General features: G+C 27.4%; 1 protein-coding gene across 11 annotated transcripts in view; it reads left to right on the plus strand.

The window, feature by feature from the left end:
- The window catches only part of Klp3A (kinesin-like protein 3A), a 36,355-nt gene that overhangs the window by 529 nt on the left and 9,484 nt on the right, over nucleotides 1–26,342 (plus strand). For 4 of the 11 annotated variants that reach the window (XR_012720904.1, XR_012720901.1, XR_012720903.1 and 1 more), the window contains exons 2-6: nucleotides 12–744; nucleotides 878–1,029; nucleotides 18,131–19,517; nucleotides 19,644–20,391; nucleotides 20,664–20,711. Coding sequence is in view for 4 of the 11 variants with exons in the window: in XM_075302394.1 (XP_075158509.1) it covers nucleotides 74–744; nucleotides 878–1,029; nucleotides 18,131–19,517; nucleotides 19,644–20,391; nucleotides 20,664–20,705 (3,000 nt within the window). In the remaining 7 variants the exon portion in view is untranslated. Of the gene's footprint in view, nucleotides 1–11; nucleotides 745–877; nucleotides 1,030–18,130; nucleotides 19,518–19,643; nucleotides 20,392–20,663; nucleotides 20,761–26,342 lie in introns of all 11 variants that reach the window. The other 7 variants (XR_012720899.1, XM_075302392.1, XM_075302393.1 and 4 more) reach the window with 2 other exon arrangements.

The raw sequence follows: 26,342 nt of genomic DNA on the forward strand, positions 1-26,342 counted from the left end.
TTGTTTTTCAGGTCAGAATAACGCTGTCCGATTCTTGTAGTTGGATTGGGAACAATCATCACCACCTTATAAAATGGGTGATTTGGAAAGTGTCCGTGTGGCCCTTAGGGTTCGACCCTTAGTGCCTTCCGAAATAGGCAGGGGTTGTCAAGTGGCTGTTGAAAAAGTCGATGGCCAACACCAAGTTGTGGTCAATAACACCGATGCATTTTCCTTTAATTTTGTATTCGACTACCGTGATACACAGGAGCATGTGTACAACATGTCTGTGTCTGATATGCTTGACAAGTTATTTGGAGGTTTCAATGCCACTATCTTAGCCTACGGCCAGACAGGTTCTGGTAAAACACACACAATGGGAACGGCCTTTAATGGGGCACTAGATGCAGATGTCGGTGTCATACCAAGAGCAATGCACGATATATTCGAACGCATCAAAAAGCTATCCGATGAATATGATTTCAATATTAAATGCTCCTTTATGGAATTGTATCAGGAACAATTGTTCGATTTATTGTCTAGCAAGCCCAGAGATGAAAGCATAGTTGATATGCGTGAAGACCGTAGTGGTATTATAATGGTAGGCCTTACCGAGCAACAAGTGCATTCGGCCCAGGAGACCACTGATTGTTTGGTTCGTGGCTCATCTGGTCGAGCTGTGGCCTCTACAGCAATGAATGAAGCCTCTTCCAGATCTCATGCCATTTTCACAGTGACCTTACAAGCTACCAAGAAAGATGAATCGTAAGTATAGCTGCTCTTATCTTTTTTCATTTTAATGGATTTTCTCTGTTTTGCTTTTTATTTCGTCAAAGCGCCATATGTGCATTCTGTATGTGTGTTAATGTTTTTTGTTTTTATGTTTGTTTCTTTGCAGGCGAGCTGTGACCACTTCGAAATTCCATTTGGTAGATCTGGCCGGTTCAGAGCGTTCCAAAAAAACAGGAGCAACTGGCGATCGTTTCAAGGAGGGTGTTAAAATCAATCAAGGTCTTTTGGCTCTAGGCAATGTCATTTCAGCTTTAGGAGGTAAGTCGTTTTGCTACGTAAGTAGCTTTGTTTTTTTTTTTTTTTTAATTTTGGCTATGCTGGTAACAACAACAACAACAGTCAAAAATAATAGTAATGATGGCATAAGCAAAAAATAAATTTAATAATCTTTTTGTATCATTAACACGGAAGCTTTAAAACCCGCCGTTCCACTCAAACCCTGTGCATTGTTTAGAAGTCGAAATCCAAAACAAAAAGCCACAAATCTAAAAAACTGGTCAAACAGCTTTGTCAGCAAATCATGTCTTTTGTAAGGTACTCGCTTTTAAATTTTACTATGTTGACGCCACCAGCACCACTGCCAGTGCAAACCCTTCCACAACACTGCCATGTGTTGTTCCATAACGTAATGAATTTTTTTTCTTGTATAGAGTGTGGGCAAAATATATCTTGCAAATTTTTTAGATTGTTTTTTGTTGTTAGAATGCTCTAAGACAAAAACAAATGTTGGCGGTGCTGGTGGTTTTTGCTTTTTTTTTTTTTTTGTTTTTTCATAGTGGCGTGTATCTAACAACAATATATGGAAATTGCTCTTAATCGTTGTCTTCATAAATCCAACAGAGCTCTATGACGAGATAGTACCATATATTTTTAGGTTCCTCTAATTTTATTGTACACGCTCTGTGATAAGATCACCTACCTACTATAGATGCCGCCTTCTTGTTGTTGCGTTTTGGTTGGGCCATTGGTATGGTTGTGGTGGTGTTTTTATGTTTACTTAACTTATTACTTTTGGCCTTGTAGCTTTTCCAGTTGTTCAAATTGTGTGAATTGAGGCATTAACTAAATATTGGATTTGTATTAGTTTTTCTTTTAACCCATACACTGCCATGACATTATTGTATGGCTATTTACGCATTCATAGATGTTGCAGAAATGTATTTATAACGTTTAAGAATGAAAGGAGAAGGACTTTCCATCTTTTTGAAATGAAATATTATTTTCGATTGAAATTTTAAAATTTTAAACCCTATGGAAACCTACTTTAAGATCATTGGAAATCTAGAGATTAACATAATGGCTAGGTTGACTTTTTTTAATTTTCTTTTTCAACTTTTTTTGAATGATTATTTTGTTATTGCGCTGTAGGGAAGTCTCCTTTTCTAATTAACAACAAAAAATCTTATCACTTTCGGAAAAATTGGGAATATATGCATAAAAGGCAGGTGGAAAAGGCAAACCAACCATAATAACCATCAAAACTTTGCCCATCACCCAACAAAAAAAATGTAATCATTTTTAATCATTTATCGGTTGCCACTCGAGCCAAGGATAATTTACCAAAATTTGGAGAAAATTTTACCAAACAAAAATATTTTATTTTGCAAACATTTACTTCTATAGAAAATTATGTTAAAAATTTATTTCTAAAGAAATTTTGTTAAAATTTTATTTATAGAGAAAATTTTGTTAACATTTTATTTCTATAGAAAATTTTGTGAAAATTTTATTTTGATAGAATATTTTGTGTACATTTTATTTCTATAGAACATTTTGTCAAAATTTTATTTCTATAGAAAATTTTGTCAAAATTTTATTTCTATAGAATATTTTATTTCTAGAGAAAATTTTGTCAAATATTTATTTCTATAGAAAATTTTGTCAAAATTTTATTTCTATAGCAAATTTTGTCAAATATTTATTTCTATAGAAAATTTTGTCAAAATTTTATTTCTATAGAAAATTTTGTCAAAAATTTTTTTGACAGAATATTTTGTGTACATTTTATTTCTATAGGAAATTTCGTTAATATTTATTTCTAGAGAAAATGTCAAAATTTTATTCCTATAGAACATTTTGTCAACATTTTATTTCTATAGAAAATTTTGTCAAAATTTTATTTATAGAAAATGTCAAAATTTTATTTCTATAGCAAATTTTTTTCAAAATGTTATTTCTATAGACAAATTTTGTCAAAATTTTAATTCTATCGCAAAATTTTGTCAAAATTTTATTTCTATAGCAAAATTTTATTTCTATAGCAAAATTTTGTCTAAATTTTATTTCTATAGAAAATTTTGTCAAAATTTTATTTCTATAGAAAATTTTGTTTCTATAGCAAATTTTGTCAAAATTTTATTACTATAGAAAATTTTGTCAAAATTTTATTTCTATGGAAAATTTTGTCAAAATTTTATTTCTATAGAAAATTTTGTCAAAATTTTATTTCTATAGAAAATTTTGTCAAAATTTTATTTCTATAGAAAATTTTGTCAAAATTTTATTTCTATAGAAAATTTTGTCAAAATTTTATTTCTATAGAAAATTTTGTCAAAATTTTATTTCTATAGAAAATTTTGTCAAAATTTTATTTCTATAGAAAATTTTATTACTATAGAAAATTTTGTCAAAATTTTATTACTATTGAAAATTTTGTCAAAATTTTATTACTATAGAAAATTTTGTCAAAATTTTATTACTATAGAAAATTTTGTCAAAATTTTATTTTGATACAAAATTTTGTCAAATATTTATTTCTATAGAAAATTTTGTCAAAATTTTATTTCTATAGAAAATTTTGTCAAATTTTTTTTGATAGAATATTTTGTGTACATTTTATTTCTATAGAAAATTTCGTTAATATTTATTTCTAGAGAAAATGTCAAAATTTTATTCCTATAGAACATTTTGTCAACATTTTATTTCTATAGAAAATTTTGTCAAAATTTTATTACTATAGAAAATTTTGTCAAAATTTTATTTCTATAGAAAATTTTGTCAACATTTTATTTCTATGGAAAATTTTGTCCAAATTTTATTTCTATAGAAAATTTTGTCAAAATGTTATTTCTATATAAAATTTTGTCAAATTTTATTTTGATAAAATATTTTGTGTAGACATTATTTCTATAGAAAATTTTGTTAATATTTATTTCTAGAGAAAATTTTGTCAACATTTTATTTCTATAGAAAATTTTGTCAAAATGTTATTTCTATAGAAAATTTTGTCTAATTATACAATTATTTTTCGAGCTTTATGGACAGCTCGAAAAATAATTGTATAATTAGATATCATGCATTTGGACGTCAATTGCCTGTTTCGGTATCAGGCTAACATGTAATATAATAAAATTTTGTCAAAATTTTATTTCTATAGAAAATTTTGTCAATATTTAATTTCTGTACAAAATTTTGTCAATATTTTATTTCTGTAGAAAATTTTGTCAAAATTTTATTTCTATAGAAAATTTTGTCAAAATTTTATTACTATAGAAAATTTTGTCAAAATTTTATTACTATAGAAAATTTTGTCAAAATTTTATTTCTATAGCTAATTTTGTCAAAATTTGTCAAAATTTTATTTCTATAGAAAATTTTCTCAAAATTTTATGACTATAGAAAATTTTACCAAATTTTATTTCTATAGAAAATATTGTCAAAATTGTATTTCTATAGAAAATTTTGCCAAAATTTTATTTCTATAGAAAATATTGTCAAAATTTTATTTCTATAGAAAATATTGTCAAAATTTTATTTCTATAGAAAATTTTCTAAAATTTTTTTTTACAGAAAATTTTCTCAAAATTTTATTGCTATAGAAATTTTTGTCAAAATTTTATTTCGATTGAATATTTCCAATATTTCGAAAATTCTTCATGATTGTTGTTAAAACATGCTTTGTAAAACGCAGTCATTCTTACAACCAATTGGAGTGTTTCGCGAGACCGCAATGAATGTCTTATAATTAATCCCTGGTATTTAAATAGTAGTCCATCGTGGACAAAGGAATCTTCAATATAAAAAGTACATTAAATTTATTTTTCAAAATTCCGTTTTGGATTTTATTAAAAAAACTTTCTTTTACATTTTTTTTCTAAATATTTCGCTTAGATCATATGAAAGTTCGAAATTTATTTGTATATAATGATGTGCTTTATACTATTTTCTTTGACAGTGCTGGTAGCGCAAGGTTTAATTAAATAGACTCCACCATGTATAAATAAAAAAATCTATATTAACACTTTCGTTAGAAAAGCCAAACGTTAAACAAAAATATTAAAATATCGTTCGTATACAACATTTGGAGGTGGAAAACCAGTAAATTGACATTTTTTCTATACCACCCTTGTCATCATTTATTCGCTAATCCCTGATATTTTGCCAATTAAAATCAAGTTTGACATGATGGTAATATCTATTCATATAATTAATGGCTATATAATTTTCTCATGGCAGAAAATGCAAATCAAAATTTTGAATTTAAACGATGTTTTTGAAAATATCTTGTCGTCGGTTGAATACAAAGCTCATGATGAGCACGATGACTCACGTGTGTTTATTAAAGGTGGTGTTCTATCATCTCATGCTTTTACACATACTTATTTAGAGAATTTAAGTATTTTGAGTACCCGGAAAGTTTTGTTTTTTGGTATTTAGTAGTGGTATTAGCAAACTTTTAAAAATTAGTCTCTTTGAGTACCCGGAAAGTTTTGTTTTTTGGTATTTAGTAGTGGTATTAGCAAACTTTTAAAAATTAGTCTCTAGAGTGCTGTTGTTTTATGGACAAATGTAGATGAGTACATAAATATACGCACAATATTATGTTTTTTTTTTTTTTTACATTAGGGTGATTCGAAAATGAGTGGTTTTCTCTTTGTATTTAAATGATAAAGGCCAGTATAAAGTTGACATTAACGTGCTAAAATATCCATGTTTTTACGGCCATTTTTTCCTTAAAAAATTCATTTTAAAGAATTTTTTTCAAACTTTTGCTTTGGATCATTCCCCACAAAGTTATTCTGCTTTTCAAGATTTATTTTTGATTTTAGCGGCTAAACTCGAACTTGTAGTACCCACCTTAAATGTGAAAATTGTTTCGAATGCTCTTGCTTTTGGTGTTATATTGTCGCCGGTATAATTGCGTCTGTTTAAACAACATCCCAAATTTATTTTTATTTCAAAATCTCAAGTGGGCAATGTGCTGATTGATGAATGAATTGATTTGACATTTGTTTATTTAGTTTTGAAATGTGTAGTCTATTGTATAAAATGTTTATCTGGGAACACAGCATTATGTGGGAAATAAATATACAATTACAAGGCATTTGTTTAGAAAAATTTATATAAATGTACTTAAATTGCTATAAAAACCACTTGAGTCAATAATGTCTAGAAAATTAAAAATCAATTAAATTTATATGAAATTTGTAATTTAAATCGATACCTTTGATTTATGTAAAAATTTGATTATATTTTTTTCTATTTTTTTCCATAAAATATTAAAATTTGTATTTTTCAATAATATATAACACGTCTTATGAAAGTTATCCATTTTGAAGAAGTTTCCGTTTTTCAGAGTGTTCAGTTTGAGTTTTAGAGGATTCACTGTATTTTTTATACAGTCCGAATACGGATATAACAAACTCCTAGGGACCAGAATTTTCATTTTCTTATGTCCATAACAAATAACACTTCGACCTTATTTCTTATAAATAGTTTGAAGAATTTCTATAAAAAAATGGAATCACTTTCTGTAAAAATTAAATCGTAAATAGTTTTTAATATGAAAAATCACATTCTACGACATATTCTTCTGGGTCATCTATATAATGGCTTACCCGTGTATATCACACGATAGTGGCATTTATGTTACTTTGTTGCTTTAATTTAATTTTAAGGAAATATGATCATGACATTTATTTTATATATGCGAGGTAATGGCACATTTTGTTTCACGATATTCTCAGGTGACATATTTATGTGCAAATGTTACTTCCCTAATCTGGAGATTAAGATTTGACAAATGGTTTCATATGGAACATGTATAGCGTTCATATAGAACATAGAAGGCAATGTAGACATATTTTGTTTTTGCAAAACTGAAAAAGAAAATTGTATCCATTAAGTTGTCGTAGCCCATTTTTGTATCGATTGTCCATTGGCAAATACTACACATACACAACAGCATTAGAAATGTGAAATTGTTTTAAAATGGCAATCAACATAAAATATATATTTTTCTGTTTTCACTCAATATAATTTATGTATTAATTATTAATAAGACAACGACATGTTTTTTTCATCATCCAAATTTTTATGAAGGCCTTTTTTACATCTTTTTTTGAAGCAAAATTTTAAAATAGATGTATATTTATGGGGCAAAAAACGTCCATCTCGCCAAACAATAGAAGATATCTATTTTTTCGAAATCGGTTGTTACTAAACCGAAAAGTTCTACTATGGGCCAAAGGTGGGAAAGGTGACATTTTGGGGGCTTTAATTTTACTTATTTATTCATTGAGAGCATACAGAAAAAAAATGTTCTCTTCAATCACGAAATTAATTAATCCAATTATTTTTTAATGGAAATTTCTCCAATCACAGAAATGATGAAATGAGAATTAATTGATATGAATTACTTTAATATGTAAAAACAATCACCTATTTCACTTGAATTGTGTTGATGTAGTGGGTTTATTTGTTAGATTAATCAGTTTTTGGTAGCGATGTGACAATGTTTTCCGTTAATAATTATTGATTTAGTGGAGCCACAAGACAACACATCAGAAAACAATGACGACAACAGAAGAACAGATTTTTATTTCAACTAAAAAAATTGTTAAATCAAAAATTTGTAAAAAATTTCATTGTTTTTGTTTACCTATTCCACCGTGGTGCAATGGTTAGCATGCCCGCCTTGCATACACAAAGTCGTGGGTTCGATTCCTGCTACGACTGAACACCAAAAAGTTTTTCAACGGTGGATTATCCCACCTCAGTAATGCTGGTGACATTTCTGAGGGTTTCAAAGCTTCTCTAAGTGGTATCACTGGAATGTGGAACGCCGTTCAGACTCTATAAAAAGGAGGTCCCTTGTCATTGAGCTTAACATGGAATCGGGCAGCACTGAGTGATAAGAAAGAAGTTCACCACTGTGGTATCACAATGGACTGAATAGTCTAAGTGGGCCTGATACATCGAGCTGCCACATAACCTAACCTATAACCTACTCCTATTTTGCTGGGAGGTTTGAAAAAAAAAAACATTGGCGTTGATTTTTTTTATTTTTTTTTATATATTATTTTTATTTATCGCGAGGGGATTACTTTGGAGATTGAACCCAAATTTTGCACAGGGTGTTGACTTAAATCGGTTCAGATTTAGATATAGCTCCCATGTATATCTTTAGTCCGATTTATACACATATGACCACAGAGGCCAAATTTTACTCCGATTTACATGAGAATGAAGTGGGGGAATATCATATGGAAAACGACTGTAAACTATCTGAATTAGACAGGTAGCAATTTTTGGTTAGTAAAACGGACATAAATTGGATAAAAATCCTCAATGGAGCGAAAACATGAAATTTTTCGTGAATCCTGTTTTAACGGCTCTAAACCAATTACAAAAAAAAAAAACAAATTGAGCATTGTAAACACATTATCGGTGAACCTATACAATCGTTGGCTATTTCTTTTATGACTGATGAAGGTGATAGAGGATATTCAAAAGTAAAATCCGCTTGTTATATGTGCTACCATGGTTAAAAAAAGGAAGAGTCCTACATGGCAAAAATATGGACAATGTAAAAAACCAGTCTGTGTGGAGCATGGTTGGGTGCAAACCAAATGCTACAGTTGCCCAAAATATATATATTTTAAGTTCTTCTTTTATTTGTATTACTTTCATATGAAATAATTCAAACCAAATCAACCAAAAATATCTTAAATCACAATATTTACATTTGTGGCAGATTTTGAAGAAAAATACAAAAATATATTGAAAAATTGATATTTTGTAAAAAATATTGTTAAATTCTACATATTATGAAAGAGCACGAAAAATTAGCCACTGAGTGCCAATTTCATAAAAATCGGATAAATATTGTTGAAATGGCAAGTGTCAAAATGAAATATTTACATTTGTACATAGTGCCAAAGCTAGTTAAATTTAATAAAACTATTACTACATATAAATTCTTAATTTCTAAACAAAGTAGTTAGAAAGCTGCACTTTAAAATGCGATGTATTATTCAGCGTTTGTAGATGGTTAGAAAGTAGTATACGATGAAAATCAAAACAAATTATAATAAATATAATATTAACCCTTAAAAGTGCACTGTATCTTTTAAGATACAACCAGAAAAAATTCTTACGTCGTAAAATTTTTATCGAATTCTATGAAAGTTTGTTGCATTTAAAACATGATAGCGCTATTTTGAAAAATATGTTTTTCCGGAAAATTTTTAGTACATCTGAGTTATCTGCGTTATCAAAATTAAAAATCTAATTTTTACCAAAAATTCAAAAAAGTACAAATTGGTAGATAAATAGTATTTAACAGAGATGAAAGTAATGTTGGTAAAAAATGTGTTGTGTAAAAATATTTCTATTCTATATTCTCTACTAAAATCAAATTGCAAGATGCAACCTCTTTAAAAAAAAAAACACACATAAACATTTTTTTTTTTTTTTTGAAAAAAAAAAATGTGGTATGCAGATGTTCTTTTTTTACCATTTCGCATATCATATATGTATTTTTTTCGAAGGAATCGGTGATCTTGTCCATTATTTAATGGTCAATTAATTTAAAAGTGGCGGTAATCATGCGTTGTTGACACGCTAAATTTTTTTGTAAATTTTATTTAAAATTTGCAAATTATATTCAGCCTTAAGTAGTCATTGTCATCAATGATGTTTATACTACTAGCAAGAGTTTTTGTTTTATTATTTTTTTAATTTTTTGTATTTCCTTCAGAAAGGTAATCATTAAATTGCAAGTAGTTTCAATTTTCCGCTCAAACGAGTATAGTATAGTATTGCATGAAGTTCAAAGAATTATATTTTCATCATTTCGAAAATGCTGATAGTAAAAATTTTGCTTGCATAAAAATTGACGCTTGCCTAACATTGCTTAACACTTTTGATGGGTCAATGCCTTCATGTTTAAAAAAAAAAATATATATATATAGTTAGAATTAAAAGTAATTTATCCATTATAATTATAAACATTTTGAACAAGTTTAGAAAAGTTCTCACGTCTCATTCATTTGTTGACATAATTATTTAGTTTATATTTTTTTGTTTTGCTATATTTACACATTCAGTTTAATTTATACTAACATAAAATCACAATTCCAATAAAACTAATAAAAAATATTTTCACTTGATTCATAGACTTCAAACAATTGAGTTTCTATATTGTGTGTGTCTATCTGTTCGCATCTGACGATGCAATATTTGACATGTGCAATTGAGATTTTCCCATTGGTTCGAGTATATGCGAGTTAGTTTCATTTCATATGTATTTATTACGCTTGAGTTATTTTACAATCACTGCTCGGTCATTAGTGCAAACTGAAATATAAACAATGAAAAAAAAATTGGAAAAAATAAAACAAAACAAAAAATGAAACTAATTTAGTTCAACAGACCGGTTTTCATTTTTTCATTACATTGCAAAGAAATTAAACAATGGAAAAAATGGTAATACGTCAAGTATTTTGGCATTTATTTGAGCATGGGTTTAAGTGCATCTACACTGGATTACAATTCTATTAATCGTAAAGTAATTGAATGTGTTGAGAGCCGACCAAGGTGGGCTAATAAGGAAATGATTTATTTGAAAATTAATTTATAAATAACGTCTAGATTTTAGTCATTTGAAAAGCCAGCCATGAAACATCTTCAAATATCTCTTTCCGAATTAGTTGACAAATGCTTCATGTGAATGGTAATATTCGGCTTCCCCCGAATCGGCCTTCCGCGTGATGAAGCTTAATTTTTCTCATAGCTTAATTTTTCTTACAAAATTGATTCAGCTAGTTTTAAGACAATTTTTATTGTAAAAATTAATTATATTTATATTTTTTAATTTTTAGTTATACAACTAAAGCGACGCTTATATTCCAAATAAGTAGATAAATTCTAATTTGTTTGTGAAATATAGAATTATTCCATTCAAAAATTTGTTTAGCCAAAGGAAAATGCCTTATTTGCCGTCTGGCACCTATTACCTACGATTTTATGGATTTTTCCCTATATCCACGTTTTCATGGAAAAATGTCTTGTTTTTTAAGCATGTATTTATGATGTTATTCTATTAAATTTAATTGCTGCAAATCCTGAAATCTGTGCAATCGTAGATTTCTAAGTGGATCTTAAGCAATGTCAACAATTAATTAACACAAATATCACTAATGTGGCAGCAGCTGGCCGATGAAAATTGTCAAACGAGTCAACCCGGTGCAATGAACGACGATGTATTGATTATATATTGGGTGCGGATAGTGGCAGCCTGTTATTTCAGGCTAATTTAGACAAGTCAATCCATTGTGATACCACCAACATTACTGTAGGGGTTAGTCCATCGCTGACAAATTGTATAGTGTTTGATCGAAACTGGGATTTAACCCCCGACCTTTTTATGTAAGACGGATCGCTATCCATTACACCACGGTGGCTCCCTTTAACATATATGTTAATCCATTCGATGTGATGTCTCTTCGTCCATGTCTCATATTGACGGGTATTTTACATATTATTACAATTTTAATGCGAGCTAATTGCGCATGAAGATTAAGGGATTGATATTATTAAGCTATTGGAAAGAAAATTCCATATACCCATCTTACAAGCCTGACCATACATATGTTTCAGTTTCGGTCAATCCACATTTCCGTAGTCTCTAGTAAGATCTGGCTGGGTGAGATGATTCAATTTGGGTCTTATATGTTAATTTCCTATGAAAATTACATACGAGAATCATTTCTCCCAAGTTTAACCATTTTTTCACCACCACTGTGCATCATCTTCTCATATAGCTACAATCCCTTAATCTTATTTTTCGATTTCGGTTTGTTACTTCGTTACTGCAGCAACAAATCGAAATCTATTTTTAGAGACAATTCTGAATTCACCTTTACTTACAAGACTCCGTCAGCTATAGATCTAAATCTTTAATCTTTGTAGCTAAAATATTGAGCTATTTACCTGTGAAGGCTTTCGCATTACAATTCCAAATAAAATTTTTGTTACTCTTTTTATTTTGTACTGTTAATCTAATAATGTTATTCATATTACAAACAAAATTGTATTTCTTCTGGAAATTTTAAATAAATGTAATCATATTTATCTACACAAAAGAAATTGAAGTGATTATTAGCGACATATATTTTGGAACTTTGAGTCTTAACACAACCACAATTCCTTGTAATAAAATTTGGCTGATACTTTGGGGGGAATACCTGCGAGTTTTCATTCGCTCTCGTAGTATAGGTTGGTCAGTTCTATATATGTGTAGTCGGATGTCTTATTTATTCCAGGTTTTCTCCCAATTTCATGAACAACAAATAAAACAAAATTATTGTAAATATTTTTCTTAATCAATATACTATATTTCTTTCCTATTGTTTGCGTACATAAACAAAATTGTACCACTATCTCCGTTCGTAATGCATGCGAAATCAAATTCTAAAAGTGTAAATAACACTTGGGCTATTACGCTTTTACCATGCGAAACCTCTTATATTCATAACACATTATATAATAAGATAACTAAAGTCTATTGCGATAACGATAAGGCTGGGTCACAATACACAATATTACCTGATGTGACGCCGCCAGTTAATTGCCAAACGGAAGTAGTAGTAATATAAATAGAAAATTGAATGAATTTGATTTTGAACTTGATTTTTATAAGCAGAAAAAAATATTTAAGATTTCAAAAAAATTAAAATTTGACAAATTTCTATAAAACTAAAATTTTTACAAAATTTTCTACAGATATAAAATTTTGACAAAATTTTTCTATAGATATAAAATTTTGACAAAATGTTCTATAAATATAAAATTTTGAAAAAAAAAATTCTATAGAAATATAATTTGACAACATTTTCTACAGAAATACAATTTTGACAACATTTTCTACAGAAATAAAATTTTGACAAAATTTTCTACAGAAATAAAATTTTGCAAAAATTTTCTATAGAAATAAAATTTTGCAAAAATTTTCTATAGAAATAAAATTTTTGACAAAATTTTCTATAGAAATACAATTTTTGACAAAATTTCTATAGAAATAAAATTTTGACAAAAATTTTCTATAGAAATAAAGTTTTGACAAAATTTTCTATAGAAATAAAATGTTGACAAAATTTTCTATAGAAATAAAATGTTGACAAAATTTTCTATAGAAATAAAATGTTGACAAAATTTTCTATAGAAATAAAATGTTGACAAAATTTTCTATCGAAATAAAATTTTGACAAAATTTTCTATAGAAATAAAATTTTGACAAAATTTTCTATAGAAATAAAATTTTGACAAAATTTTCTATAGAAATAAAATTTTGACCAAATTTTCTATAGAAATAAAATTTTGACAAAATTTTCTATAGAAATAAAATTTTGACAAAATTTTCTATAGAAATAAAATTTTGACAAAATTTTCTATAGAAATAAAATTTTGACAAAATTTTCTATAGAAATAAAATTTTGACAAAATTTTCTATAAATATAAAATTTTGAAAAAAAAAAAATTCTATAGAAATATAATTTGACAACATTTTCTACAGAAATACAATTTTGACAACATTTTCTACAGAAATAAAATTTTGACAAAATTTTCTACAGAAATAAAATTTTGCAAAAATTTTCTATAGAAATAAAATGTTGCAAAAATTTTCTATAGAAATAAAATTTTTGACAAAATTTTCTATAGAAATACAATTTTTGATAAAATTTCTATAGAAATAAAATTTTGACAAAAATTTTCTATAGAAATAAAATTTTGACAAAATTTTCTATAAAACTAAAATTTTTACAAAATTTTCTACAGATATAAAATTTTGACTAAATTTTTCTATAGATATAAAATTTTGACAAAATTTTCTATAAATATAAAATTTTGAAAAAAAAAAATTCTATAGAAATATAATTTGACAACATTTTCCACAGAAATACAATTTTGACAACATTTTCTACAGAAATAAAATTTTGACAAAATTTTCTACAGAAATAAAATTTTGCAAAAATTTTCTATAGAAATAAAATTTTGCAAAAATTTTCTATATAAATAAAATTTTTGACAAAATTTTCTATAGAAATACAATTTTAGACAAAATTTTCTATAGAAATAAAATTTTGACAAATTTTCTATAGAAATAAAATTTTGACAAAATTTTCTATAGAAATAAAATTTTGACAAAATTTTCTATGGAAATAAAATTTTGACAAAATTTTCTATAGAAATAAAATTTTGACAAAATTTTCTTTAGAAATAAAATATTGACAAAATTTTCTATAGAAATAAAATTTTGACAAAATTTTCTATAGAAATAAAATTTTGACAAAGTTTTCTATAGAAATAAAATTTTACAAAATTTTCTATAGAAATAAAATTTCGTCAAACTTTCCTATAGAAATAAAATTTTGACAAACTTTTCTATAGACATAAAATGTCAAAATTGTCTATAGAATAAAATTTTGACAAAATTTTCTATAGAAATAAAATGTTGTCAAATATTTCTATAGAAATAAAATTTTGCCAAAATTTTCTATAGAAATAAAATTTTGTCAAAATTTTCTATATGAATAAAATTTTGTCAAATTTTCTAAAGAAATAAAATTTTGCAAAATTTTTCTACAGAAATAAAATTTTATATAGAAATAAAATTTTGACAAAATTTTCTATAGAAATAAAATTTTGACAAAATTTTCTATAGAAATAAAATTTTGCAAAAATTTTCTTTAGAAATAAAATTTTTCAAAAATTTTCTTAGAAATAAAATTTCTATAGAAATAAAATTTCTATAGAAATAAAATTTCTATAGAAATAAAATGTCTATAGAAATACAATTTTGTATAATTTTTAAATTTCGAATAGAAATAAAATTTTGACAAAATTTTCTATAGAAATAAAATGTCAAATATTTCTATGGAAATAAAATTTTGCCAAAATTTTCTATAGAAATAAAATTTTGTCAAAATTTTCTATATAAATAAAATTTTGTCAAATTTTCTAAAGAAATAAAATTTTGCAAAAATTTTCTACAGAAATAAAATTTTATATAGAAATAAAATTTTGCAAAAATTTTCTTTAGAAATAAAATTTTTCAAAAATTTTCTTAGAAATAAAATTTCTATAGAAATAAAATTTCTATAGAAATAAAATGTCTATAGAAATAAAATTTTGTATAATTTTTAAATTTTGAATAGAAATAAAATTTTGTCAACATTTTCTCAAAATTTTCTATAGAAATAAAATTTTGCAAAAAAAATCTATAGAAATAAAATTTTGCAAAAAAATTCTATAGAAATAAAATTTTGACAAAATTTTTTATAGAAATAAAATTTTGACAAAATTTTCTGTAGAAATACAATTTTGCTGAGATTTTATATAGAAATAAAATGTCAAAAATTTCAATAGAAATAAAATTTTGTCAAAATTTTCAAAGAAATAAAATTTTGTTAAAATTTTCAATAGAAATAAAAATTTGTCAAAATTTTCTATAGAAATACAATTTTGCTGAGATTTTATATAGAAATAAAATTTTGTCAAAATTTTCAATAGAAATAAAATTTTGTCAAAATTTTCAATAGAAATAAAATTTTGTCAAAATTTTCAATAGAAATAAAATTTTGTCAAAATTTTCAATAGAAATAAAATTTTGTCAAAATTTTTTATAGAAATAAAATTTTTACAGACTTTTCTATAGAAATTAAATTTTTACAGAATTTTCTATAGAAATAAAATTTTGACAAAATGTTCTATAGGAATAAAATTTTGACATTTTCTCTAGAAATAAATATTAACGAAATTTTCTATAGAAATAAAATGTACACAAAATATTCTATCAAAAAAAAATTGACGAAATTTTCTATAGAAATATAATTTTGACGAAATTTTCGATAGAAATAAAATGTTGACAAAATTTTCTATAGAAATAAAATTTTGACAAAATTTTCTATAGAAATAAAATTTTGACAAAATTTTCTATGGAAATAAAATTTTGACAAAATTTTCTATAGAAATAAAATTTTGACAAACTTTTCTATAGAAATAAAATTTTACAAAATTTTCTATAGAAATAAAATTTCGTCAAACTTTCCTATAGAAATAAAATTTTGACAAACTTTTCTATAGACATAAAATGTCAAAATTGTCTATAGAATAAAATTTTGACAAAATTTTCTATAGAAATAAAATTTTGCAAAAATTTTCTATAGAAATAAAATTTTGTCAAAATTTTCTATAGAAATAAAATTTTGTCAAATTTTCTAGAGAAATAAAATTTTGCAAAAATGTTTTACAGAAATAAAATTTTGCAAAAATTTGATATAGAAATAAAATTTTGACAAAATTTTCTATAGAAATAAAATTTTGCAAAAATTTTCTTTAGAAATAAAATTTTTCAAAAATTTTCTTAGAAATAAAATTTCTATAGAAATAAAATTTCTATAGAAATAAAATGTCTATAGAAATAAAATTTTGTATAATTTTTAAATTTTGAATAGAAATAAAATTTTGTCAACATTTTCTCAAAATTTTCTATAGAAATAAAATTTTGCAAAAAAATTCTATAGAAATAAAATTTTGTCAACATGTTCTCAAAATTTTCTATAGAAATAAAATTTTGCAAAAAAATTCTATAGAAATAAAATTTTGACAAAATTTTTTATAGAAATAAAATTTTGACAAAATTTTCTGTATAAATACAATTTTGCTGAGATTTTATATAGAAATAAAATGTTGTCAAAAATGTCAACAGAAATAAAATTTTGTCAAAATTTTCAATAGAAATAAAATTTTGTTAAAATTTTCAATAGAAATAAAAATTTGTCAAAATTTTCTATAGAAATACAATTTTGCTGAGATTTTATATAGAAATAAAATTTTGTCAAAATTTTTATAGAAATAAAATTTTGTCAAAATTTTCTATAGAAATAAAATTTTGACAAAATTTTCTATAGAAATAATATTTTGACAAAATTTTCTATAGAAATAAAATATTGCCAAAATTTTCTATAGAAATAAAATTTTGACAAAATTTTCTATAGAAATAAAATTTTGACAAAATTTTCTATAGAAATAAAATATTGACCAAATTTTCTATAGAAATAAAATTTTCCAAAAATTTGTATAGAAATAAAATTTTGACAAAGTTTTCTAAAGAAATACAATTTTGCTGAGATTTTATATAGAAATAAAATTTTGTCAAAAATTTCAATAGAAATAAAAATTTGTCAAAATTTTCTATAGAAATACAATTTTGATGAGATTTTATATAGAAATAAAATTTTGTCAAAATTTTCAGTAGAAATAAAATTTTGTTAAATTTTTTTTATAGAAATAAAATTTTCTATAGAAATAAAATTTTTAAAAAATTTTCTATATAAATAAAATTTTGACAAAATTTTCTATAGAAATAAAATTTTGACAAAATTTTCTGTAGAAATACAATTTTGCTGAGATTTTATATAGAAATAAAATGTTGTCAAAAATTTCAATAGAAATAAATTTTTGCCAAAATTTTCAATAGAAATAAAATTTTGTTAAAATTTTCAATAGAAATAAAAATTTGTGAAAATTTTCTATAGAAATACAATTTTGCTGAGATTTTATATAGAAATAAAATTTTGTCAAAATTTTTTATAGAAATAAAATTTTCCAAAAGTTTCTATAGAAATAAAATTTTGGCAAAATTTTCTATAAAAATAAGAATTTGATAAAAGTTTCTATAGAAATAAAAGTTTGCTGAGATTTTATATAGAAATAAAATTTTGTATAGAAATAAAATTTTTATAGAAATAAAAATTTGCCAAAATTTTTTATAGAAATTAAATTTTGTCAAAATTGTTTATAGAAATTAAATTTTATCAAAATTTTCTATAGAAATAAAATTATACCGATCTTGCGGTTTGACATATCGAGCTAAAATCATAATTGTGTTTGAGTTATTTTAGAGTTTGTTTGTTTATTTGGAAATATTGTTTTTATTTCAAGTGTTAAATTAATTTCTATCTCCCCATAACATGCTACCAAACTAACTTTATCATTTTGTTTTGTCTTTTCTTCCCTTCCGGCAAACCCTAACAACAACCCCATGTTCTTCCTAACTGAATAATCAAATTAACAGATGGCAAAGGTGCTGGATTCGTACGTTATCGTGATTCAAAATTAACACGTTTGCTACAAGATTCTCTTGGTGGAAATTCTGTTACTCTTATGATTGCATGTGTATCCCCTGCCGATTATAATGTGGCCGAAACTCTTAGCACTTTACGTTATGCCGATCGTGCTAGAAAAATTAAGAATAAACCAATTGTCAATCAAGATCCTCATGCTGCCGAAATCAATCGTCTCAAGGGCATCATACAAAAACTTCGTGTTGAACTTCTAACTAAAGGTGGTACAATGAGTAGTTCTCTAACCACAGAATTGGAGGGTGTAACACCTCCCGTACTACCTCTGATGACTTCATCTATGCCCAATGTGATGCCTTCTATAGAACAAAATAAAAAGTACAAAGAGTTGCAAGATAAATATCGTACATTGCAACAACAATGGCAGATGACACTGCATGATGTTACCGAACATGAATTGAGAGCTCACATGGCCGAGACTGCCCATGAAAATCTGAAAGCTAAGACAAATGAAATGAAAAATTATTTCCATGAAATTTCTACACAATGCAAAGAACACTCTATGGATGAGGAAAAACTTATGGAAACTGTAATGTGTATTAATAAAATGGTGGAGGGCTTAGATGAGGAATTACTCAAGACACAAGCTGAAATAATGGATCACAAGAACAGTTCTTCCATTGGGGATTCCGTCAATGGTGATATGGATGGTGAAAATGAAGAAAATGAAGGCTCTTTGGCCTCTTCCTCGGAAATGCACGCTTTGGTTCAGGAGCGCACCGAAGCTTATACCAATAAACAAATGGATATAAATGATCAACTGCGACGTATAAATCGTGAATTAAGCCTGAAGGAACAGTTGCAACAACGCATGGCCGGTAATTTTAGTAAATTTTCCACCATGGATGAGGACATGGAAGAGAAGTTCAAAGAATGCGAACAAAAGATCCAGGAACTTGAAGCTGAAAAGGCTGAACTAATGGATAAATTAAAGCATGTCAAAGAGAATGCATCAGCCAAATTGGCCGAAGAGAGGCGCAAGCGTTTACAGGCCTTGGAACAGGAAATTAACGAAATGAAACGTAAAAATTTGCAACAAGCTAAACTTTTGAAGATACGCGAAAAAGAAACCCAGAAAATCAAAAATCTCAGCTTTGAAATTCAGGCAATGAAGGAATCTAAAGTAAAATTGATTAGAGCCATGCGTCAAGAGTCAGAGAACTTTAGACAATTCAAAATGATGAGAGAGAAGGAGTTAATGCAATTAAGAAATAAGGATCGTAAAATGCAAAATGAAATGGCCCGCAAAGAGGCTTTGCACAATAAACAGCGTAACGTCTTGAAGCGGAAGTGCGAAGAGGCTAATGCCATTAATAAGAGGTGAGTATCATTTCCCCGAATTCCCGAATTTTATGTTTTAAGTGTCATTACAGAACTTGAGTTACAATGGTTGATGTCTGTTTGTCCTTCCTTCCTTCCTTCTTCCACTTCCTTATGTTTCTGTAGACTCAAAGATGCTCTCGAAAGGCAGAAAGTGGCCCAAACACAAAGGCAAAAATTGCAGTCCGCCAAAGACGCTAACGCTGCATCGGTAAAAATTGACCAGGTCATTGCATGCGTTGAGCGCGAACTTGAGGTAATTATATCCCTTATTGATGCTGAACGTACACTTGAACAATTAATGGATGACCGTGGAATAATTAGCAGTCGTTTGGGAGAGTTACAAAACCAACAACCTCCCCCCGAACCCAATTCGCAAGCAGCTTTGGAGATTGCCGCTATTCAGGAGGAACTCGATATGCGAAACGCTCAAATCTCCGACCTCCAGCAGAAAGTGTGCGCTAATGACATCGACAAGCTAATACAATCTCTAGCGGACAGTGTCCAAAGCATAGCTGAAGCTCGGGCCGTGTTCAAGCATTTACTAAAATCGCTGGTCGAATTGAGGCGTGAACACGCCCAAGCATTAGAAGACTTACGTGCCCAACTCCATGGAGCTGACGATAGATGCAAAGATGCCTTCAAAACAATAAAACAAATGAAACTTGAACACGAGCAAGCCATTACCGAATACGAAGAGAAGATAGCATTGGCTTTAACACCCGAACAAGTAGAACGTTTGAAATTGCAAGAAGAACAACAAAAGAAAATTGAATCTCTCACCATAGAACTTGAAAACTATAAACAATTAAGGGCCGATATGAATAATGCCCAACCTTTACCCACAAAAAAGAAAGGCAAATCATCCGCCAAGGTAAGTGTTATCGTTTACATGTGCCTCTTTCTAAATGTTACCAAATGCATAGGAAGTATTTATCAGTGATAAGATTAAAACCAAAAAAATCTAACAAAAAGCGTTTATCGCTCCAAATCAGCCTGAACCCCCCATAATAAGAGAATTCATTGTCTATTTTGTTTATTTACAAAACAAAATTTTTATCTCTACCTATCTTATTTTCAATATCTTTTTTATGTATTTTTCTTGCACTTTACTTCTTTTTTCGCTTGTATCCTTTTTTAATATAGCTTTTATCAGTCTTCACGAAATTCTCCGATATAATGCGGTGAATAGAAGTGAGTATTAACTAAAGAGTTCCAACAATAATAATGAGAGAGAAAAAGAGTGAGTGTTTTCCTACCACATTAGATATGTGTTCATAGTGTTGTGTTTTTTTTTTGCCAGTTTTTGTTTTCGCATCATCTATCATATTATCGCCATGAGACCGTCCGTTCTTCATTCGTCGTAACATTAAAAGAAATATTCACAATAATAAACAGTATTTTGTTTTGCATTATTTCTATTGGTATCAAATGCCCATGTATGTAGGTCTAGTAAAATACCTAAAGTTGTATTTTTGGTCTGTATGCTAATAGCAACATAGCCAACTTCATTTATTCATTTTACATTTTTTCTTATATATATTGCTCCATGTTCCGATAATCGTAATAGCAAATTGCAAGATTTTGATTTTTTTTTTGTTTGCAATTAGCGAAGTCTTTTACAGCATGAATTAAATTAATTTTGTTTTTTAAACTCACTTTGGAAACGAATATTGGTGCAAAGTTTTTAATTTAAAGATTTTGTGCTTTGGTTTATATGGCAATTGCTATTATCGGAACATGGGGAATTGTAAATTAAAACAATTAATCTTATATGAGTAAAAATAGTGGCAAGATAAACTACTAGAGTATGATGTAGAGCTATACCGAAGAGTAGGCTTCGGCCAAAAATCGATTATCAGCCTTCGGCGTCAAAACACATGATTTTTTTTTCGATTCATCACGAAATTAAAAAATTAATTGAAAGTCATTTAAAAAATTAATTGATACTATTAATATTTTTGATTGATTTTTGTTTTAATTAACAAATTTGTTGAAATTTTTAATTGAATATTTTTTAAAACTCAAGACTATGAGTTTTTGTGTGAAGGGCGACTAAACGAAGCAGAAGCTTTTAATAATTTATTTCAAATAAAACAAAAAGCCCAAATTCCTTTATGTGAAAAAAAAACACCATTCCATCCCAAATAAAATTGAGAACAGTCGGCTTCAGCCAAAAATCTTTAATCAGCCTTCGGCGTCAAAAGGGCGATTAACCGAAGCTGAAGCTTTTAATAATTTATTTCACATGGAACTTTCCAGGCAAAGCACCCACTAAAAAAAACACAAAAAGCCCAAAATCCTCCTCATATGTGCCTCATATTGAGTTGGTTCTAAATAAATTATATTCCTCCTTGCGTCGAATTTATTCAATACAATAAGCCAAACGAGGCCAATAATAGTGTACTGCCAATTTATTCAATTTATTCATGCAATTTAGTCTATCCATTTGGATTTGATACAGACTTGCACATGCGTTATTGTTGCCTGCTATACGATACGGTCTCGAGATTTTTTCGGGAGTTACTGCTACCCATTTTCAGCGATTGAAATACGCAATGAATACTATTGTCAGATGTGTCTTCAATCTAAGAAGAAGATACCATGTTTCAGAATTTGTGGTGAGGTTCCTTGGTGTATCGTTTTCTCATTATGTCAAGTGTACCAATCTGCTATTCTTATATAAAGTTATTCGTAGTGGGGTACTTAGCACTCTATGTGACTCTTTTCGATTCTCTCGCTCGACGAGAAATCCTCAGATTGTTATACATTGTATCACTTGTACTTTATATGAAAAGTCTTTTCATGTGCGAGCCGCTCGTATTTGGAATATGTTGCCTCTTGATGTGAGAATTTTCTCTCATTCGAATAATGCTTTTCGTTTTAAAATGTTTTCGGGAGCATCAATTTGAAGTTGATATTGATATTCTATAATGCTCTATATTTTTGGTGCTGTCTGTTAGTTTGTCTTTTGAATTCGTATTCCCTTACATTATACTTACTTAATTGAAATGTCTTCAATCACATAAATGATAGTATCAATCACCAAAGTCAATTAAAAAATTAATTATTCCAATTAAAAAATTAATTGATCCAATAAATTTTTGTGATTGATCAATTAAAAATTAAATAATTAAATTAAAATATTTGTTCAACCAAAATTAAATTTTTAATTGAATATTTCTTAAAATTCAATTTAAATTTTAATTGGACAAATTTTGGTGATATTTTTTATCTGGGAAATGTGAACTATTTCTGTAGAACATATTATCGAAAACTGCCAATCCAAATTCCTTCAAAATAAAGGCATGAATATCCTTAGTAGCCCCAGTGTTAACCATATAGTAAATGCAGTCTTCAAATTTATATCTAATACATATCAAATTTTTAGCCATGACATTAGCAGCCAATACTTGTAAATTTTCTATATTTTTATTAGAGCTCGACCGAAGCGGGTGTTTTTCGGCCAATATTCGGCACTTAGACTATTCAGTCTATTGTGATACCACATTGGTGAACTTCTCTCTTATCACTGAGTTCTGCCCGATTCCATGTTAAGCTCAATGGCAAGGGACCTCCTTTTTATAGCCGAGTCCGAACGGCGTTCCACATTGCAGTGAAACTACTTAGAGAAGCTTTGACACCCTCAGAAATGTCACCAGCATTACTGAGGTGGGATAATAATCCACGGCTGAAAAACTTTTTGGTGTTTGGTCGAAGAATCGAACCCACGACCTTGTGTATGCAAGGCGGTGGCTTTCCGAAAGTTCAATATTTGCATATTTTATTCAACAAAAACAATAAAAGGTAATTCAGTTCATGTCTTATAATATTCTTTTAGAACTAACAGACTTTGTAGTATTGAATATTCCTTAATGACAAAAAAAGAATTTTTAAAAATTTTCACGTTTTTTTTGTACTGGTTATTTTGCCTGAGACAAATTAAACACTGGGACAATTCAATATGAACTAAATTATTAAAAAAAACTTCGGCTTCGGTTAATCGTCCTCTTGGCGCTGAAGGCCGATTATCGATTTTTAGCCGAATGCCGAAGCCGATTCATCGGTCGAGCTCTAATTTTTTTCTTGTATTTACTATAAGATCAAAGTAAACAATAAATAAATTATTGATAAGATTTTCGATAAATAGAAAGATCTGTGCCGTTTCTAATTGTTAAATTGTACTTGCAAAAGTTATTACCAAATCGAATTTCGATGATTCGTTTTTTAATGATTTTTTTTTTTATTTAGATTTTCTAACGTGGTCGTCAAAATTGTTCGGCTTTCATGATTTCCACAATCTGTCTTTATTGACTCGTTGATTATTTTTTATCTTTAATATTGACTTGTCGAATTTAGATATTACCCAAATTAGACTCTTTAGTATTTTAAATTAAAAAAAATTAGATAATTTCATTTTTCGATCTTTTTTTTTTTTGGAATAATTATTGAATAATTATTTTCTATTTGATACAAAAAAAGTAAAAAAAAAATCATTAAATAGGACCAAATTTTGTTCGTTGAAAAGTACGATAATCTTGCATGGGATTTTCCTAGCAAAAATCTAAATCACAAAGGCTAAAAATTACAAATGCTTTAATATATTAATTCAGTATGTTTTGTTTTTATTTATTGCTATTTCTTATTCATCAATTCAGTAAAATTTCTTATGAAAGAAAATCAACTAAGATGATGGTTTTCACTTTAAAGCACGAACATAGTAACCTTCATAGTAGATAATATTTCAATAATAAAAGACACAAACTACAACAATCCAAATTAAGCCAAATTTCTTTGAAGAAAAAAAAATTACAAATTTACTACTGTAATAAGAGTATGTAGTTATTTGCCAAAGAAAAAACAAATGAAATTGACTCACGTTTTACGATTTGGTATTTAAGTTATTCACCCCTAAAACTAATTGAATAATTTGGCATATTTTTTTTAATATTTATTTTTAGCTAATTAAAGTAATGATAAGCTTATATAGACTTTGTGATAAAGTAACGATATCCCTATACAATATTGTTTATTTATATATATCTTATTAATTGATTGACGTTGTAGTAGCTATTTATAAATAATATACTTAAATAATATGTAGAAAAAAAATCACACGTGTTATCATTTGCATAAGGTGGAAAAAAAAAACTCTTAATAAAGGTAGATAGATTAAAAATAAAGTTGATTACCTGAAGTCGCTAAAGTTCAGTGGTGACTCATATCTACTAATTATTTCTAGACTACAATTAGACATAAATCATGTGTATTGATGTAATTTATATTTCAATTTGTAGGGGTTTATACAATGAAAGAGAACAAAAAAAAATAATTTTATATTCGATGTAACATTAATTTGTAACAAATGATGATTAGTTAAGTCAGAAAAAGTGGACTCTACAACACGCCATTCTCGGTCCCAATAACTACACCTTCAAGCCAAAAAACGTACTAATCGGATTTTATATATGGGGATGTATTTATTATATATTGAGTTTGATTGAATCCAGACTTAATACAAAATTAATTTTCCGAAATGTTGGCTATTTGGTCATAATAAAAAATCCATTATGGTTCCCATGTGGCTACATATTGTCCTTCAAATTTTGCCATCAAATTCGAAAATGCTTCACTTTTTTAGAATCGAAATCGCCATTATGCTGCTCGTATATATCCTTCAAGAATGAAATTATCATGTTGAAATTTTGGCAGTATATCCATTTCTGAGAAAAGATAATCGTATGGTGAGAGTTTTTTGTTTTAATAGAAGAAGTCTAAGCTATCTTTCCGAATTCTCATCAAAAAATTGACGTCATATTCTTATCTCAATATTTAAGGAATATCAATTTTTTTACTTTAAAAACTAATTTTTATGAAGGTAATTCAGTTAATTTAACCGAAAAAACCCAAATTCTCGTCGACGAATGTTTTCAACTTTCAATCTCAAAAAATTCAAACGTAACATACGGCGATTCAATGGTTAGTCACGATAAATAAATTTTTTTGATTGATTCAAATTTTCGTGGGTCAGGAAATTTTTCGTGAGTCATGAGAATGTGCATGAATACTAATGTTCCAATCATGAGTGTGCGTGAGTCTTTAAACGCCTTTCGTGCGTGAGTATTACCAAAAATACCGTCATGGGTGTACGCAAGCGTGAGCAAAATATTGCTCACATGCACAACTCTATTTCAAAGACAACCCAACGGGAAATGAATCAAACTCAAGACCGAAACAGAACTAGTCCCTGGTGTGTATGGGTCAGTCCCAATTGTGGTCAAAACATATGGAAGGGACCCTCAATGTAGTCGGTTCTACATATCGGGGTCGGCACAAGGAATACAACCTTGTCCAAGGACTGCAAGTATGTACGAAACTCCATACCATCTCCCCATCCCATCTCAATCCTATCCCCATCCCTTTTTCCTACCTGGGCGGAATATGCCGGTCAGTCTGCTCAGAATTTTTCTCCTTTGTGCCAGCGACATTGAAAGCAATCCAGGACCAGTGAAGTACGTGTGTCCAGTCTGTTCGCAGCAAGTCACGCGTGGAGGTTACTGTGTGATATGCGAATGTCGCAACTGGGTACGCTTACACACAAAAATTGTTTTTTTCTGATTCAATCACGAAATTAATTGATCCAATTATTTTTTTAATTGAAATGTCTTCAATCACAGAAATGATAGTATCAATTAAAAAATTAATTGACAGTCAATTAAAAAATTAATCTATCCAATTAAAAAATTAATTGATACTATTAATTTGTGTGATTGATTTTTGTTTCAATTAAAAAATTTGTTGAATCAATTAAATTTTTAATTGAAT

The sequence above is a fragment of the Haematobia irritans genome, chromosome 3 (assembly GCF_050003625.1).
Source record: "Haematobia irritans isolate KBUSLIRL chromosome 3, ASM5000362v1, whole genome shotgun sequence".
Taxonomy (NCBI): domain Eukaryota; kingdom Metazoa; phylum Arthropoda; class Insecta; order Diptera; family Muscidae; genus Haematobia; species Haematobia irritans.